Source organism: Xenia sp. Carnegie-2017, unplaced genomic scaffold (assembly GCF_021976095.1).
Source record: "Xenia sp. Carnegie-2017 unplaced genomic scaffold, XeniaSp_v1 HiC_scaffold_39, whole genome shotgun sequence".
Classification (NCBI taxonomy): domain Eukaryota; kingdom Metazoa; phylum Cnidaria; class Anthozoa; order Malacalcyonacea; family Xeniidae; genus Xenia; species Xenia sp. Carnegie-2017.
In genome coordinates, this window is record NW_025813503.1 from 240727 (window position 1) to 259086 (window position 18360).

Consider the following 18360-nt stretch of genomic DNA (forward strand, 5'->3'; position numbering starts at 1 on the left):
AAAGTAGTCAAAGTCCAAGTTTTAATAACTCATGCTAATTTTACATTTATCTCACGAATTAATTAAACTTTCAATCATGCAATTGTCCTTTGGAAATTGTTTTCTTTTTTGCTCGACCTCTAAACCTCGGTCTCCAGGTTGCGAATATCATTCCACGCCAGTGTACAACAATATTTTTCATCTTGAAAAGATGGTTCACGAGTCTCCCACAATCGAAATCTCTGTATAACCGGGCCAGCCCAAAGCACCTTGCTCATACGAACACAGGCCCTAAAGCCTGTTTTCCACTAGCCACGTATCGTAACGTATCGTAGCAAAACGTAACATGGCGCATGCGTGATTGTGCGTATTGACCACCAAATTCACAAGCACGCATGCGCCATGTTACGTTTTGCTACGATACGTTACGATACGTGGCTAGTGGAAAACAGGCTTTAGCCAGCAATGTTCGCTCCGTCTCTCGTTTTTGTCAATAAGCGATGATTTTCAAATTAAGCAAATGAAAATTCTCGACGGGTGATTCAAGTTAATCAGACGATATGTTTGCCCACATTGATCAGACAGACCAGATGTTGATGAGAATTTACACGTTGGAGGTAAAATTAGCGTCGATAAGATTTAGTTCCCCGTTTTAATTATTCATTACACTTAGACAAATCACAGTCAAAATGTTTCTTTCGAAGTTTTCGCTTATTTTCCAAATAATTTTTTAAAATGTTTTTAGTGGTCAACGTTTACTGATGCAGCAATGTTGCAATACAACTGTTGGAAGCGGTTTGAAGTCTTTCATAATTCAGTCTTATACTGATTAAGTTTTGTCTATCATTATTACTGTTCACTGTTGAGATCATTTCGTGCTGTTTTTCCACAACATAGCGGTTAGCCGGTGGGCACCTTGTGTAAATTTCTGATTAAACGATTGAGATACCTTAGCTGTCATCATGGAAAAACTGTCTTAGGTTTTTGGCTACAACATATTTTTCGCCTTTCGCACTTTTTGCCAAAATAATTCAGTTTTCTTAAAAAAAAAGATAGCCGAGTGAGCTTAGAAGACTTGACATGATTATATTTGTTTAAGGAAGGAAGACGGAAGGTTCTTTCTATTTTTATGACATGAAGAACGAACGTGTAGCTGTCGTCAATTATGATGATTTATCATTCATAAATATACAATGACAAACAGATCAGTTAAACGATTTCGAAGTTAATTTTCATTATTGTTAATGCTGATATGCATTATTTCGTCCCACTCGAATAGTGTCGTGTCATCTCAGTGAAGCAATTTTTAAAATTCATTTCCCAGAGCTATCGAGAAGAAATCATTTGAAAAATTTATGTTCATTTCCAACTTCAATTTCTGTTCATAAACGGATCGAAAATCGAGTGAGTTTTGGCTATAATTTGTAATTTTGTGATGTTTCATTTGTTTGTGTTTACTTTTTGATCATACTCCCGTAGCCAACCCATAACTTAGTATTTTCCTGAATAAAACACAGAATGGAATTTTTTACTTGTAGCTGCTTCGAGAGTTTATCAATTAATATCAATTTAAACATTTTTTATTTAACATTTCAAGTTAAAAAAATTGCGGAAAGCTTAGGTAACCTGTTTTCGTTTCAAAAGGATTTATAAACTGTTGTTGGTGTTGGTAATTGCATGATTTTGAGGGAGGGCAATTTTGTGTTCGTAATTCGCTAGATTCAAAAGAAGTATCCCAAGTTAGGTTGTAGATCTTGTTGCCCTGTATTTCTGTTAGACTCAAAAGAAGTATCCCAAGTTAGGTTGTAGATCTTGTTGCCCTGTATTTCTGTTAGATTTTGCTTGAAATTTCCTAATTTATTTAACTTGTAGTTTGCACTCATTGTAAAATATGTTATTTTTAAGTTATGAAGTCGTTGTTCACACTTCGTTCATCGAAAAGAATTCAGAATGTACTTTGTAAAGAAAAACAATGAAAATGTCTGGGGATTACATGATGTATTCGAAATTCCGTTTTAGCGAGAGTAATTTTAATGCATTTCACAGTATTAGTTTTGCGAGAGTTTACGAAATGTTCACATTATTCTTGACTGAACTAGATAACATTGAAGTGTAATACCTCCCTCGAAAAATGCCGAAATTGCATTCAGGGATCATGAAATTGTGCGGCATGGTGGTTGTCTATGTGTGTTTTTAGTTCAACTTGAATTCGCTCTTATTAACTTTGCTAATTACTATTTTGCCTGACGAAAAAAACGCTCTTTTATGATCATTCGAGATTTACATTCACAAGTTAATGTTATTTCATGACTGCGGAAAAGATAGCCTGGGGCCGCTATTGCTACCAGTGATCGTCCTCAGAGCCCTGTATTTATAAATGTTTATAATGATTATATTTTGCGTTATAATAGTGCCAATAAAAGCGATGAAGAATAGAAACATACGCGCTCCTTTGTGGCAAAACAATATTGAAGCGTATTCACTACATCCACTGCATTAAATAAGTGCTCTTCTACTCTTGCGTTCTATAAACAACTGAATTCCAAAGTTAGCGATCGCTGTCTATTCATTAATAAGAAAACACAACAGAAAATTTATCTTTCCACCATTTAATGTTCTGTATTTGCTGGCTATGGAACAAAAATGGCAGACTAGGCAATTTTACTTCCGGTGTCCTACCTCTTTCGTAGTAATCGTCCCAATTGCCTCACAATAATTTTGCTGCCATTTTGATTTTTAAACTTTGTCTCCAAAGGCCTAAATTGCACTTGCATTTAATCTTGGCTAAATTTTTTGTAAAATTACGTTTAGTAAACAGCCAAAAATGTTACCAAGCCAAGCAAAGCGTGCTATTTCTCCGATAGTGACGTTTTTAGTCGGAACGTTTTGAATAAAAATGTTTCGGAATTATTGAGTCTGTGTGTGTGTGTTTTTATTTGTTCATATTACGTGATTTTTTGTAAATAAAGTATGACGCTTGAACAAAGTATACTCTCTTCCAAGTTTCAACAAAACACATCTCCCGTACTAACTGAACAGAAATTATTAAATTCCACATTGTAAAGTATGTAATATTTCACAAGTTTCTAACACGTCTTTTTTAACCCATTCACCGATTTAAATTAAAACTGTCTTCTACGTTGGGTGCCTATAGTATATTGTTAGCGTTTGTCATCTTTTAATTTACCGAGAATGCTATGAATAGTAATGTTGTCGCGGCTCTAAATTAAGCGAGCTTTTTTGTCTGCGGGTGAGTTAAGGCGCCTTGCTCATAATTTGACCCGGAGTAAGCCAAACCACACAACTATTTATTGAACAATTGCTTGGAATCAAAAGCATCTGTTTTTCGAGGCGCCTAAGATTTTCACCGTCCGTATGCTAAAACCTCACTCACGGACTGGGGGGCTTCAAAATTAACCCATAATTATTCGAAGACGGCGTTTTTACTCTACCACTATCATTCTACCACTAATAACTTGACTCGACGTATTTTAGCAAAAATCTGCGAATAGCAAAAAAATGAAGAAATGACTTTGCCATCGACGAGTTGAAGGGCGATTTCCGTGAGTCTATGAGTGAGCTATTTGAATACACGCAGGCAATAATCTCAATTTTAGAATTACTAATCGTACATTTACGCAAGCTTCCACTACAGGCGCAAAATATCTTCTCATGAAATGTATGATATTAGCTCTATTCCTTGTGCTCGTCCTTATCTGGGAAGAAGAAAGTAGCCAGCGTATACGCAAGCTTAGCGGAGTACGACTGTGTTAATTTGTTTAGATTAACCCCCAGTGTTTAAAACAACAAGACTAATGTTTATAACTTGGGCAGTTGACTCTTGATCTCTTGTTTGTCATGTTATATTTGAATGGACGATTCTGGAGTACGATGTTTTTTAGGTTTTCATAGCTATAACGAACAAACAGAATGTTCCTTTAACATCGAACTCTTATCTGTAAATATCGTGACGATGTTAAAACATTAAGTTATAATTGAATCTAGAAGAAGCGTGACCAAAAATGGTTTATCGTCCATAGAATCAACGTGTTTATCGCTTAAATCATCGACATCGATTTTTTTTTTCAGTTGTGAAGTATTTAAAAGCCTGCGTTTTTCATTACTTTGCATACAGGAGGTGGTTGACCGACTTGCATACAGGTGGAAGTACACGTTCTTTTTTTATCTCTTCAAGATTGTCGTTGTTTTGGTTTTGTCGCTGTAAGTTTTTATGTAAAGTTGGTTATTGACGAACAATTTTTTCCCGCGTGGCCATTTACTTGACAAGTTTGGCAATAGCTCGCTCGTACTCATTTACGTTGTCATTTACTTGACAAGTTTGGCAATAGCTCGCTCGTACTAGTTTCATCATTTTATAAAACAATGTGTTCGTTGCATTCGAAACTGTCGCATTTGTTAATGCATGTACGAAAACTTGTCTCGTAAAATGTTTCTCAGAAAGCATTGTCTTATAAGAACTAGATAATCTTTTGATTTATGTTCCTTGTTAAATATTGTTCGCCATTTCATTGCTCTGAACGAAAATATGGCTGTTGTTACTATAATTTACATAGCTATAACATACAACAATATTTGTATTTTGAGATTAGCGCATATTTATGTAAAGCAATTTACAAACAGATTTTACATTAAACGCTAAAGTTCAGAGGATCAACCAGTTTCATCTCAATAGGAACAGCCGGATTTCTTCATTTATGCACATAAAACCCCCCGTCATCTAAAGCATTGAGTATTGAGACATTGCTCAAAACCGTTTAAAATTGCTTTTTAAAAAGTTGACTGCTAATTGGACGATATTCTTTTCTTTCATTCAAGAAGTCAATTTCTTCCATTGTCTAATCATTTCTGAAAGAATTTGTATAGTGGCGGCTACTGTAGTGAGCTTTTATTGTTACTACTTATGAACGGCTTCCTTTATTTACGCGTAGATTCCATAGATTATATTTATCTTTTTGCTATATACATTTGATACATTAGATAAATCCTATAATTTACGATGGATTGCGTTCTATCTATTATAAGGCAAATCAGCACTCGCTGGCGGCTGTCAGCCGTGTATTTATCTTTTTGTGTGTGTGTGCAAGTTTCCCTCCTACGTTTAATGTGATTGGTGCGCTATCTTTTGAAGTTTCGCGCGCTAAGTTTGTTCATAGGGCGGCAAATTTGGAGAGAAGCTAGGATCTTCTTTTAAACGTTTCATCGTCTGATGAATAATCCTGGGCATAGGATGTACACTTGTACGTCACGTGAGGGTTCAAACTCTGCGATAAAATGTAGGCCAGTCGGATAACGTACAAACGAGCATGCGCCAATTTCACCGATCAGAGCGTTGCAAAGAGCGGAGAAGTCTTTTTGAACCTATGAGTCTATTCTATAAATTATTTTCTCGTTTGAGAATCGTGAAAATTTAATACTCTCTAAAACTCTAGTCTCTTACTTTTATGTGCTTTTAGAAAATACAGCTTAATCTCTACAACAGATGCATTCTACATAATGCTTTAATTTTGATGTACATCATTTGTAACAAGTGCAACATCAAAATTCTAGACACAAATGGACTTAAATTATGATTTATGTAGTAGGACAACTTCCTTAGTCTAAGACAGCAAAAATGTGTTTGTTTATGAATTTTCAGCTCAGTGGGACATCTGCCTGGCTGTATTTGGGAATTTGACGCACAGCTACAAGTGGAATAGCCAAGGCATATATTTTCAAGCTCCTGTCCATTTGAACACGGTGAAGTCATTTTCAGGTTTGGTCCTTTTTAATAATATTTAGTTCAGGTCAATTTTCTTGCAGTCACATGCTTTAGATGACATTAAGAAACTGTCTGCCGGTGTGCTTTTGAATAAGGATGCTTAGTCTTCATTATTCATGTCATCTGCAATTGCTAAATGTGTTTATCATCAAGAAACCTGTTAGCCTCTTTTACGAAAAATGTAACTTCACTTTTGTTTTTTGCAAGCTAAATGTTAAATTACACCATCAGCAATTCAACTTCAGCTTGTGGCTAGAGTGTTTTCTTCTCTAATAATGTCTTAATCTTAGCTACCTATTTCAGCCTATATGCGATATAATCGTCTGTAGATTAATGTCTGTAATTCTTTATGTATCTTTAAAGTCTAGGTGTCACAATTAACCGACAATGTCTTGCTTTTTTTACCATGGTTGATGTTGAAACATTTCTATCAACTATCCCACAGCCGCTAATTTTTTAAATGTACCTTGCGGTCAACTGATGAATGATGTCAGCCTTATTATGTCGAAAAAATATATTTTTTGAGGCTTCTCTAAAAGTACTTCGATTCAATTCAATGAAAATAATTTTTAACAGGTTGAAATCGTCAGTGAAGTTGAAATAGATAATAAAAAACATCAACGTATAACTAAATACATACATCAATAAAACTAGTGTACTTACTATACAAAAAAATTTACTCAGTACTTTACAAGGCTGCCGTGTGGGAGTTAAGACGTATTATAAAATTTATGTACAGCGTTCTTAAACTGTGTAAAAGATTGAAGCTTTGAGCTTTTTAAGGAAGGCTGTTCGAAAGCCAGTCTCCCCTGTAGTGAAAGCTTCGTTTTAAGCAATTATGGTACGAGGCTTCGCTAAATCAAACTTCACTTCATAGTTTCTAAGTCGGTATTCTGCAATGACGTAGAACCCAATTTACTAGATATCTGACTCCGCCGAAATTGTATCGTAACGAGTGAGGCAAGGTGGCAAAACTGACGATATTTAAGACTATTATCTGCTTTTGCTAAGTTGATATAGAGTCGCAAAGTTCATAGTCTAGGTTTGTTTCTTTAAATATTTCATAGAATGGGTTTTTTAAACTTTGTTTTAACTTATTTTTCATTTTAAGTTTTACTTTTTGCCTCCTTTCAAGATGGCGTCTTTGCCTCACCTTGACACGTTAAGTTAGACATTTAGAAGATTGGGTTCTAAATCATTGGTATTCTGTACTCTACGTATGGGAGCTTTGTACATTATCAGAGTGTGACAAGCAGATTTTCAATTTATTTTTGCACCTCTTTTACTCGCTCTTATACGACGACGCCTTTTGTAAACATTCGCGTGATATTTTTAAATTACGTAATAAATACAACAGGTGCTGCCTTGATAACGGATAAACGCTTTTGCTTGTACGTGACTCAATTTGAGTGATTTCCTGCATTTTAAAATTCAAATACATCAACGATATTCAATGAAGACTCGAAGCCTCTTATAAAGTCTCCTAAGAATAGGCTTTCTCCTCAAATTAAAAAATAATCCAATTCGTAACAGCGTTATCATTGAACTGTTTATCATTCAAATTATCTTTCCGAAAGCTTGCAAAGCATTACTTCTCGTGATATGATCCGTCAATGTTTGTAGGACTGCGGTTTGACGATAATTCTACAAATATATCATCTCTGTTGTTATGGCCGGCTTTTCGGTCGCTACGCTGTCTGTCTGTGATAATTGTCTTTTTGGTTTTAATTATTGTAATTGCAAAGACGATAACTTCCGGTTCGCTTGATGAATAGAATAATTTATTAGTTTGATTCATAATTTATAGCTCAGTCAGCTGGGCGCTGTTTGGTTTGTAGTCTTGAAATTTGTCCGTCTCGAATAATTGTTACAATTCTCCAAGTTTCAAATGAACCTCTGATCGTATTGTACACATTAATTGTGCGAAGTACTTCATGTAAATGAGCAACGTTCGTCTGTAAAAGTTTCCATTGTAGCAAAAGATAGCGATGTCAATGTATTTCAATTCAACAATTTAAACAATTAAACTTCTTTTGAGACAATTTTTCTTTTTAATCCTTGGATGAATTAAAAAAGCTTTGTTATAATTCAAAATGTGATGTAAAACATATTCCGAACAAAAACATTTTGTACTTATCTTAATTATAAACAAGATTCAATTCAAACCCAAGCCCTACTCAGAACGATAATTGGGAAGGCATATGCATATATGCATGACATGCCGTGTTAGTTTCTTTTGAAATCCATCGTTTTTTACGAATTATAAAATGAATATATGAATATGGTCTCCCCCCTTCCACAATTATCGGTATGGCTGCGTGCGTTTTTAAACCATAGAATTTTGGTTTCAGTATTTCAAAACCATTATCAAACAGAATGTACAAAGCTCTTTAACCCGATTTTTGGGCTGCTTGTTAAAACAGTTGGGGTCTTACGACCCGTTGAGGACTGGTGCCTAGTTTTTCTTCTCTCTTTAATTGACAAGATGATTTTCTTCGAGAAGCATTTGCGATAAAAGCGAGGAATTTTGTATTTGAATAATTCTCATGTCGTACACAAGTCGTTCCAGTTTTGTGAGATAAGGAATAAAGGACTCAATGCAACTAAGTGCGCATCTGTTGTCTTATGCATTTGTAGATGATAGATTATTGAAATAAAATTCAGTATATCTTCTACATTCCATTTGTGTGATTTCCTTATATATGGCTGATTATATACTGATAAAGCAACCACCGAAAAAACACCTCGATATTTCATATTTTAGAATACCTAAGTAGTTACAAATGTAAAAAATGTCCTCAAAAAATACATATCAAAATTATACACTTAGATTAATCTTCCACGATTGTTTATAACGACGCTAAAACTTCCAGTCTCTTTAAATAGATTCGAGCTTTTTGGCTTTTTTTAAAAAAAAAAGCAAGCCTTGTGCATAGCAGATTGTTTGCGGAGCAACATCCGTAGAATTGTATTAAGTTTAATGCATAAAATATATTTGGACCGAAACAGCAATTAATTTGTGAAATTCGTTATCTCTTCGCTTTGATTTTATCACTTGTATATATATATAGACATTGATATAGAAATTAGTTATTTAATACGCGTCTAAAACATTGCCGCAGAGGACTAACAATTGCCGTTTCAAAGAAGTTAGTTTTTGAAGGTGTGTATTCTCGGACAATACATAACGTTTCATATGTTGATTTCTTTATTAATTAAACTATAGTGGTTGATAAACTTCTGTGAAATGGATCAAATAAAAATTTTCATCTTAATCTTAATCTTTGTATATTGGAGCGATTTTCTATTAAACGTAAGTGAACTTTTCATCAAAGTTTTCCCGCATATTATAATTTCGTTTACTACTTTTATACTTCTTTCTTATTTCATTTCTATACTTGTCTACAAAAAGCGTTATGTTTGCTAGTAATGATTTGTTTTGGAGAGTAACTTCTGTGTTCAGTTGCAAAGTCGTAGGCAGATTTTATTTAATTCTTTTAGTTGGGACAAAATATGCGCGTAAAACTGCTCTTAATCGTCAATTAGTCGTGCATTGCCAACAGATAATGTCGTGTAAAATTGACTTGTATTCGTTAGTTAATCCTTAGTTTGTTGCAATTTTACAATAGAGTTCGCGGGTGACAGTGTGTTTCGTTGTCACGTGATTGCCGTTGCTATTTATAAAATATTTATTTTCCCAAATAATAGGATAGCATAGCCACTGAGATGATTTTCGACTGTGATTGGTTGATTGCAGTGCAGTTTATCTGTAATTATACTGTAGAAATGTGTAATTGCACTGCTAATAATATACTTTGAGATATTTCTCGACTGTGATTGGTTGATTGGAATGCAGTTTATCTGTAATCGCACTGCAAAAAAAATGTAATTGCTCTGTTGAAAAGCTGTAATTGCACTGTAAAAATATGTAATTGCACAGTAATTACTGTAATCTGATTGGTTGAAAGGCAGTGAAAGCCAAATAAGCTTCTTTTGAATTCAAGAAAAAAACAAACATGTCGACAGTTGTAAGTAAACGGTTATTTCCACAGTTGCAATCCGTTTTGTGTGAAATTCAAGAAATAAAAAATAATGCGAAGAAAAAATTACAAAAGCAAGTACTGTTTTTTTAGACGGCGTCTCGTGAAAAATATCGGACTCACAATATTTTGTTGTGGTCTTTGAAAAAGTCACTTGTTCATATTGGTCCGTAATTGCACTCGAAACTACATATACTGTTACCTATACTAATATATTTAGGTAGAATCATAATACTATTCTATTGCAAATGCTTTTGTTTAATTGGCTACTCTACTTGCTATCTAATTCTCGATAGCAAGTAGCAATGCAATAGATAGCAAGTAATGAAAAACAAACATGGCTCCCGACCCTGTCTCGCGTTTTACTTATAGTTTCTGACGAGAAACTTGATTCTTTACTTCAGAAAACAATTCTAGAGAAGACTTAAGCTGCTGCTAAATACAACTTTAAGATAATTAAAGACAAAATAAACAAAAATTCAATTAAAATAACTAAGCAAGAGCAAGAGTTCTTCGCTCTTTAATATAAACAATATGTCAACAGCAACAAATGCATAAAAAATTATGAAAAACTATAACAACTCTTTTCTTTATGAATACTAGTATGATTCTATAAAACATTTGCCTTCATTAACTGTAACCTCATAGATATCTCAAGCTTGGAATCTATTGTTAAATATAGAAAATCTAATATAAAAATACCTAGTATATTTTGCAAAAACTCGTGCGCTTTTTTTTCGTCTAGTTTAGATGCCGTTGATAAAGATCAAACATACGTAGCATTTTCACGCGATGACGAAAGTGATTATTACGCGATCTACTGGAAGACTCTCACACTCTCACTCTCGAGCTACATGCAGGGAAACAGTTGAATTTTTTCACTATCACGTGACACAACTCGACCAATCAAACAGTAGAAAAAAAGAACTTTCGCGTTCTTTAGACCATTGAACAATTATTTTTTGTCGTCGGCCTTGTTAATTTTTTGCATCTCTAATAAGCGGCCTGACATTCAGCGGTCGATACGACTCATACGAAACATTCACGTAGCCAATCAGAAAAGAGACTTAATCGCTACAGTATGATTTCTAACCGCAACAACAAGCAACACGCTGATTTTCATATTTTCTCTTTAGAAAATCGAGTAATACTTATGTAATGTTTGTCGTGTCAACAATCCTTTGTGTCAACGTGTTTCAAGAGTGAAGACCTCTTTAATAGCACCCAAAATGGATGGCTTTAACAATACGACCACGGAAAACAGTCAGCTTCCTGGCACCCTCTTTCGCGTCGTCTTCTGGTGCAGCCTGGGAGTCGTAGAAGCACTCTCGTTGCTTGGTAACATCATAATAATCTACATCATTATAACTCACAAAAACCTTCACACGAACACCAACTGGTTTCTCTTGTCTTTGGCGATTTCTGATCTTGGCGTGCCATTGTTTATCATTCCGTCACATCTTCTTTGCACCGAGACCAGTTTACCTTGTAAAAACAGTGTTGTGACGGCTTTGTACAATTTCATATTGTTCGCTTCTGTTCTAAATCTATGTGCTTGCACCTCAGAAAGGTACATCGCCATTTTACATCCGTTCAAGTATGTGCATTACGTGAACAAGAAACGTGTCCTGGAAGTTATCGCCAATGTATGGTTGATACCTATTCCCTTGCAATCATACCTTTGATCCACGCAAAACCCGAAGTGTCCATACTCGTCAATCGTATTTACTGGTTGACGCAAGTTGCGCTTTTTATGATAATTCCAAGTTTGGTGATGCTGGCTGCCTTTTGGCGTATTTATGGTGTTGCAAAGTGGCATGCCAACCAAATTCGTAGAATGAGTCTTATTACAGAAGAAGACACTCACGGTGGAAGGCAAAAACTTGTATTGGAAGCTAAGTCGACTTTAAAAGTTTACGGTTTGGTTGTTGTTGTATTTATTTTAGGCTGGTTGCTTTCTGCTTATCGGATGATAGTAAAATATTTTTTGCTTCGACCAGTTCCCGTGAAGATAAATTATATATCAAGGTTCCTCCTTGTGTTAAACGCATCGATAAATCCGTTTATTTACGGTCTGCAGAAGCTGGACATAAAGAACGAGTTTCTGAATGTACTTAGAAAGAAACAGATCAATATGGGTTCATCTAGTGCGAGCAATGGTAACAGTGCCAATGATTGCATTCGTAATGATATTGCTATTGTCTGAGAAGACTTGTGTGACGAACTAGGACAGGCTATAACATGCTCTATAAACAGCAGCTATACTACTTTCAAACAGAATGTAGTACTCTGCCAAGGTCTTGGGACGAGTTGTGAAGATGTAGTTTTTTACCAAAAAATCTTCCAATTGCTCCAAACCCAATCTAAGGTACAAAGTCTCGATGAGATTTAAATTCAAAATTACGAACGTGCTCAACACGAAATTAAACTGCGACATTCAAAACGTGAGTAGCTCCAGGGGCTTTGGTCGAACCGCAATAGTTTGCCCTAGGTCTGGTGCCAATAATCTTTTGATTGGACGATTTCAGCTGTCTTGATAATCTCAAACATTTCTAAATGTTACATTATTAAAGAATGGTTACAATGGTAAACGGAAAGAATGTGAAAGAAACGCAGCCGTCTCCATAAGAATAGTTTGGAACAATTAGTTCACATCATAGTTCATGTAAATGTTTATTTCAAATTTCTAAAAGAAGTCTTTTGGGAACTTTCGGCTTAGCGTTCTTATTATCTTGGGTATTTTGGTTTTCTGTTAAGTTTGTTGGGTTTCAGAGTCCTCGGGTTTGTATTAGTGTTTAGAACATTTGGGAACTGTAAATTTTGGCTTTTCATTTCGGCTTTCAATGAACATTTAGGTTTTTCATTCCGGGAAAAAGATGATTTTTAATGGATCACAAAGCAAATAATCGCGAAAAATCAGCATTAGTGAAGTAAATTTGGTATCTCAATAAAGTAATACTTCAAACGGAATCTTGAGGACGTCTACAACACGCGGTGTTGTCATGCTAAATTCATTCTTCTTGGTGACATGTCCAGAACATGTTGAATCAAGTTTTAAATGTCTATAATCAACCATTCTAATATTTCAGATTTGACTGACTTAAGGTAGTGAAAATAATTTCAATCACACAACGAAGTACATCGTAAATAAATACACAAACCAAATTGACAAAGTACGCTTAGTAGCCACTGTTGACATTATTTACTGTTGTTAAACTTTAAAAAAATTGGTGAACATGTTGCGGATTAAATGAGTTCAGGGGCTCAGTGACGATGGAGAAACATATGAAGTGCGAGGGCTAATTCTACCCAGATTTCGAAAGCTAACTCTCTTTATTAGGTGGCTGAGTCCCCCCTATCTATGCCATTGGAAAAATATCATATATAATATGACACTCTTGCTTACAGAAAAAATGAATCATAGAAAAAACAGTTGAATCATTCATGATGCAACGTTCGTGTGTTTCAAAAAGGAGCTTATGGAGTTGAAATCACAAATTTACAAGAGCAAAAATTCACAATGACAATGAAAGTAAAAATTGACCAATCACATTCGTTAGAGTTCCTCCCCAGATAATCTAATATGGCGGACGTCAACTGCTCATTGAGCTCTAAAAGACCTGGAGGGGCAAAGGGGCCTGGACCCCGTGGTCAAAAACATGGCGGTAATGGCGGATTTTGGTTGTCAAAACTTCCACTTTGAGAAAAATTTTTAACATTCGCTCCCTCCCGAATCCGGATCTCTATTCCTGCTTATATTATGACAACCAGCGAAAACAACCACGATACCGTAAGCATAAAATATTGAAAATAATGCTTCAGGTTTTTGTGAAAAAGACACACACATTTAAATGAGGTAAATCTACTGTAAAATAACGTATATTTTGTCAAGTAATGCTTTAGCTATATTAGAAATAAATATCAAACGGCATTCTTTACACTGTCAATTTGTTGTTAAGCTTTAATGCATAATCCCATGCGCATTACTTGTGTTTTTGACTGTTTGTTAACAGCTTGGTGCAACTGTCTTTCTTGAATAGATGGGTAAATCTTAGTTAAAACGTCCAAAAAGGAGTTAGAAAAAGTTAGCTTACCCCTACGACTTTAGTCGACTGGAAATATATTATAAGTAGGTATGTAATTTTTTTGAGATTTTTTTGGTAGGATTGATTCTGGGTGTCTTATAAAGTATTATGATATTCTGATAAATCTACTGAGAACTGACGAGGAAAATATCTTGAACTAGGAGAGCAAAAGAACGAAATTCAGAAATTCTATAATCATGTTGCTGGATATTAGAAACTGGATTGTTATTGACAACCATGGATCTACTACTGAACAGAACTACATTAATTTCCCATTGAAAATACTATTTCTTAAATCAAAGTGCATTGTTTTCTCTGACATAACACTTTTCTTATTGCTGCATGAAGGCAAACCTGTTTAAATAATTATAATGTAGGTGAAGATATTTAGCATGTTGTATAATTATTGTACAGACATTTATAATATTATGGCCTTGTGTAATGTATGTCAAGAACTTATTAACTCTCAAAATGCTAACCTTGCACTACTTTTCTCTTGTGTCCTTACAAATTACAGTTACCTATACTAATTTTTCTAGGTTCAAACAACTTGACAAATTTTTGAATTTTACATTATGTCTTTGAATTTTTCTTTTTGTCTTTTAGTAAAAATATCAGTGAATGACTTAAAAATCAAGTTTATCTAAAATAGTATTTTGTACAAAGTAACTATACATAATTGGAAAAGTCTCATGTTGAAGGCAGATGTGGCTTCTTTTACTAGATTGCTACTCTTATTCTTTTAAATGATATCGTAATTCTTCAAAAGACATAAAAAGTTCTTTGCCATCAATTTTGCTTCTTCCACATTCAACTTCATTGCAACCAATGCATCTTATGTGAATTTTAATCACCTGGAATTGAAAATGTATGGATTTTGTCAGATGATGCAGTACTATATTTAATGTTTCATGCATGTCATGATAAGCTTTTCTTGAGCAAATATTTCAAGGTAGGAGCAAAATTTGGCACATTATTGAACAAAGTAGTTTTTATCTTGATTTTGATGTACTAACCTGTTTACTACACTGTGTAATAAACAATTCATTTACAGAAACACCAGATGGCATTTATAAAACTTTTAGCATAAAGCAAACCTTTACACACCATCATCATGATTGTCCATAATCTGTCAAATTGTCCAGGCTAGCTGTTTAATACAGGTATTTTTTATTGTACGACATGTACCAAAGAGCTCATTAATTAATCCTGCACTGCATTTGATTTCAATACAGCTCTGTCCTTAATATTTGCTTCATATTTTCAGAAAATATCATGAAAATCCTCCATTTCAACTCAGTTGAAACAAGGAGTTTTAAGATATGCATATCTCGATAAGAACTGGTTGCTTTGCCTCGTCTAGCAAGCGATTAAGTAAAGAACAAATAGGACTGAATAAACATAACTTAAATTAAAACTTAGGAGTAAAACATTAACAAAATATATACCATCACACTTCAAGTATTGACTTAAAACATAACACTGAACACTTTAAATGGTAAACAATCTTACGTTGCTTACCGGTGTCGTGAAATGCTTCCTTTTCAGGCATTTCTTCAGCATCCGTATGCCAAACAAGTTTGCAGCATGTTTTAAAAATAAAATTTCTAAAAGTTTTTGTGCTTGGCATTGAAATTTTATATAATCGCAATTGTGGTTGTCAAATCCGGGTGGGCGAAAAAAATTTTATTTTATGAGCCCGCGTCTTTCCGCTGACTTTGACAACCAAAATCCGCCATGTTTTTGACCACGCGGCCGCGCGCTGATAATTTATAGTAATTTTGTTGACGTTTCCCCTCCAGGTCTTATAGAACTCAATGCAACTGCTCTTTAATGGTCAAATATATAAAATAAACGCTTTTCTATGAGGTAATTAAAACATGGACAGCCATGAACATTGCCGAAATTGTTATAACATGCGATGCACTAGCAAACGTGGTTGTCCAATGGTTTTTTGCTCGTTTGGTTGTGGCGTAAAACTTCATGAATGTAAAATTGCTGATCACAATAATATCTGTCGTGAAAAAAGAGTGCGTTGTGTGAATGCTTATTACGGCTGTCCCATGTCAATGGCGCGCTCCCAGATAGGTACACATATACAGAACTGTCCGGCTAGTGTCGTGCAGTGCACTCAAGTATGGGGCAGAAACCCATCGTTTTCCAGTGAACGTCTCAAGTGGGTGCCATTTAAGCAAAGCAACCCAGTGTTGGTGAAGGGTTGTTTGGAGGTCGAGTTCGCGTTCCATGATCAAAAAGTGATCAACGAAATGCGGAAAGATCGTTGCAAGACTGGCTTTGTGAAGCGATTCTCAAAAATGCATGATCTTCAATCTAAATTCTCGTACAAACGAGCTAAGATGTACGCAGATGAGGTGAAGGCTTTCGTCGAACTAAATCCATCGTTTCATTACGATTCTTTTGAAGAGGAAGAAAGGGAAGAAATTATAAATAAATCCATAGACGTTTCTACCAAAAGTTCCGGGTATGACAACATCCCAGAATGCCCTCTCATGCCAAATGCTCGGCCAGGACTGGGATTGAACTTAAACATTGACATAATAACGAGTTTTGGGCGCCACAGCCATTCTTACCAGATTCCTTGCCAGCAAATTTTACGTCGGAATGAGTATGGTGCACACTTTAAAAATGTACATGCTGAAATCCAAGGAGGATTTGGTTGGATTGAACGTAGGTGTCCTTTAGCACAGTATGGTTGTCCTTTCATTGATTATCCTCTACTACCATCCAACCTTCAAAGCAAGATTGTATTTAGCGAAACTTTGGGAGTTTTTGGAGTTAAATCTAAACATTGGTCTGGTCAGAATTCATATTTCTGTGCAATCCTATGTCTCCCATCGGAATTGCTAGAGGAGATTTGTAAGTGGTTGGATGGTTTTAGCTTGAGCAACTTAATGCTTACGTGTCGAACATTGCATCTTAATTTGTCACGGTTGGTTATCAACCGTGGTGTTGTAACTCCTCGCTGGCGAAAGAGGATATATGAAGATGGCTCATCATCTTGGATTTTTGCAGAAAAGGTTAGAAAATTTTTGCTGTTGATCTCCCTCACCACCCACCCCAACCCCCAACCCCCCACCAAATGGTCATAGTGCATTAAACTATGATTGGTTTTGAACTTCAATATTACATTGTAATGAATACCAATATCTATGTGTCTTACATTAATAAAACTAAGTGCATAAAATTTTGCATAATGCATTGTCATTAGTTGTCATTTTTGACCTTAACAAGTATTGTTTTTAGATCTTGAACATTGCCCTCGAATCTTGATTCGTAAATTTTTAAGCTCTTTCAAGCTCTTGTATTAAATTTACATGCATATATTATGCTCATTATTTTGTTTATATATCAGAGCTCCAACTGACAGCAGCGACTCCTGTTTATATGAAGTTTACCATGACTACTAACATCTCTTCTATAAAAGTGTGACCATAGATGATAAATCCACTTTTTTACCAGAGTCGGTCGGATGGTCAAACACTCCCCCTGTTCTGAACTTTGTAACTATATAAATCAGGTGGGAGTGTCTAAGCTTGTCAGACCAAATCTAGTTGTAAATTTGCATTTATGGTCACAGTGCTTGTGTATTAAGTTTAACTTTATACTTAAAATCAAACACACTTTGTATTTCTTAATTTTAACTTTTTCAACTTGTATGGATGTATGACACAGTTTGGAAATTAGCAATAGGAAATTATTTTTTATCAGGTTTGGACATTCACGAAGGCTTTTTCTGAGGTGAAACATTGGGTACATGCAGAAAAGCCAGCACTCAACAGGCATCTTGAAAATTGCCCCTACTATGAAAAATATCGTTCAAGTAAACCCTTTCAATATGTGAATATGTCTGAGTAAACTGCTGATGAAACTATAAAATAATATTTAAATCAATGGTTTGTGCTATTTGATGTCTTACGCATAAAAATTATAATTTCACAAGACACCAAGAAAGCTAACAAAAGAAGAGTAGTCAACACTTAAATGCAGGTCCGCAGCAGTCACTGAACAATATTATAGACTCAAAGGGACTTAAGCTTGGGATGAAATCATGTTGCGAGAAAAAAGATGTGCAAAAATTTTTATTCGACAATACCATTGTAAGGCTTGAAAACCTTGTACTTGCAAATATTATGAAATCATTTCTAATTAGTTAATTAATTAATTATTTTATGTATTAATTAGTTATTTTGGTGATTACATCATCGCAAATGACCAACCGTGTTCATTAAATGATCAAGAAATTGGGAATTGTGTTTGGAGGGGCATATACTATCCTAAGGTGTACAGTTGCAGCTACGTAGTTAGTTTCCATTCCCCCCCTTTGAAAGTGCGTGGATACATTGATAACTGGGGGGTGGTGGAGGCTATTCATATATTCATGTTTTATTTTATTAGTTTCTATTGAAATCAATTTTGTTTACGGATTTTAACATATGAATGAATAAATATAGCCCCC

At 34.9% G+C, this 18360-nt stretch overlaps 2 protein-coding genes across 2 annotated transcripts; both read left to right on the plus strand.

The window, feature by feature from the left end:
* Nucleotides 1-1281: 1281 nt before the first annotated feature.
* Nucleotides 1282-12768, plus strand: LOC124455371 (beta-2 adrenergic receptor-like). The gene is given in 3 exon segments (XM_047006022.1): nt 1282-1383; nt 10935-11457; nt 11460-12768. Coding segments are annotated over 2 exon segments (975 nt in total). The 5' UTR covers nt 1282-1383; nt 10935-11027; the 3' UTR covers nt 12005-12768.
* Nucleotides 12769-15709: 2941 nt separating this feature from the next.
* On the plus strand, nt 15710-18152 carry LOC124455369 (F-box only protein 40-like). The gene is made up of 2 exons (XM_047006020.1): nt 15710-16921; nt 17613-18152. The coding sequence occupies exons 1-2, from the start codon at nt 15764-15766 to the stop codon at nt 17757-17759; spliced, it is 1305 nt and encodes a 434-aa protein (XP_046861976.1). The 5' UTR covers nt 15710-15763; the 3' UTR covers nt 17760-18152.
* Nucleotides 18153-18360: the final 208 nt, after the last annotated feature.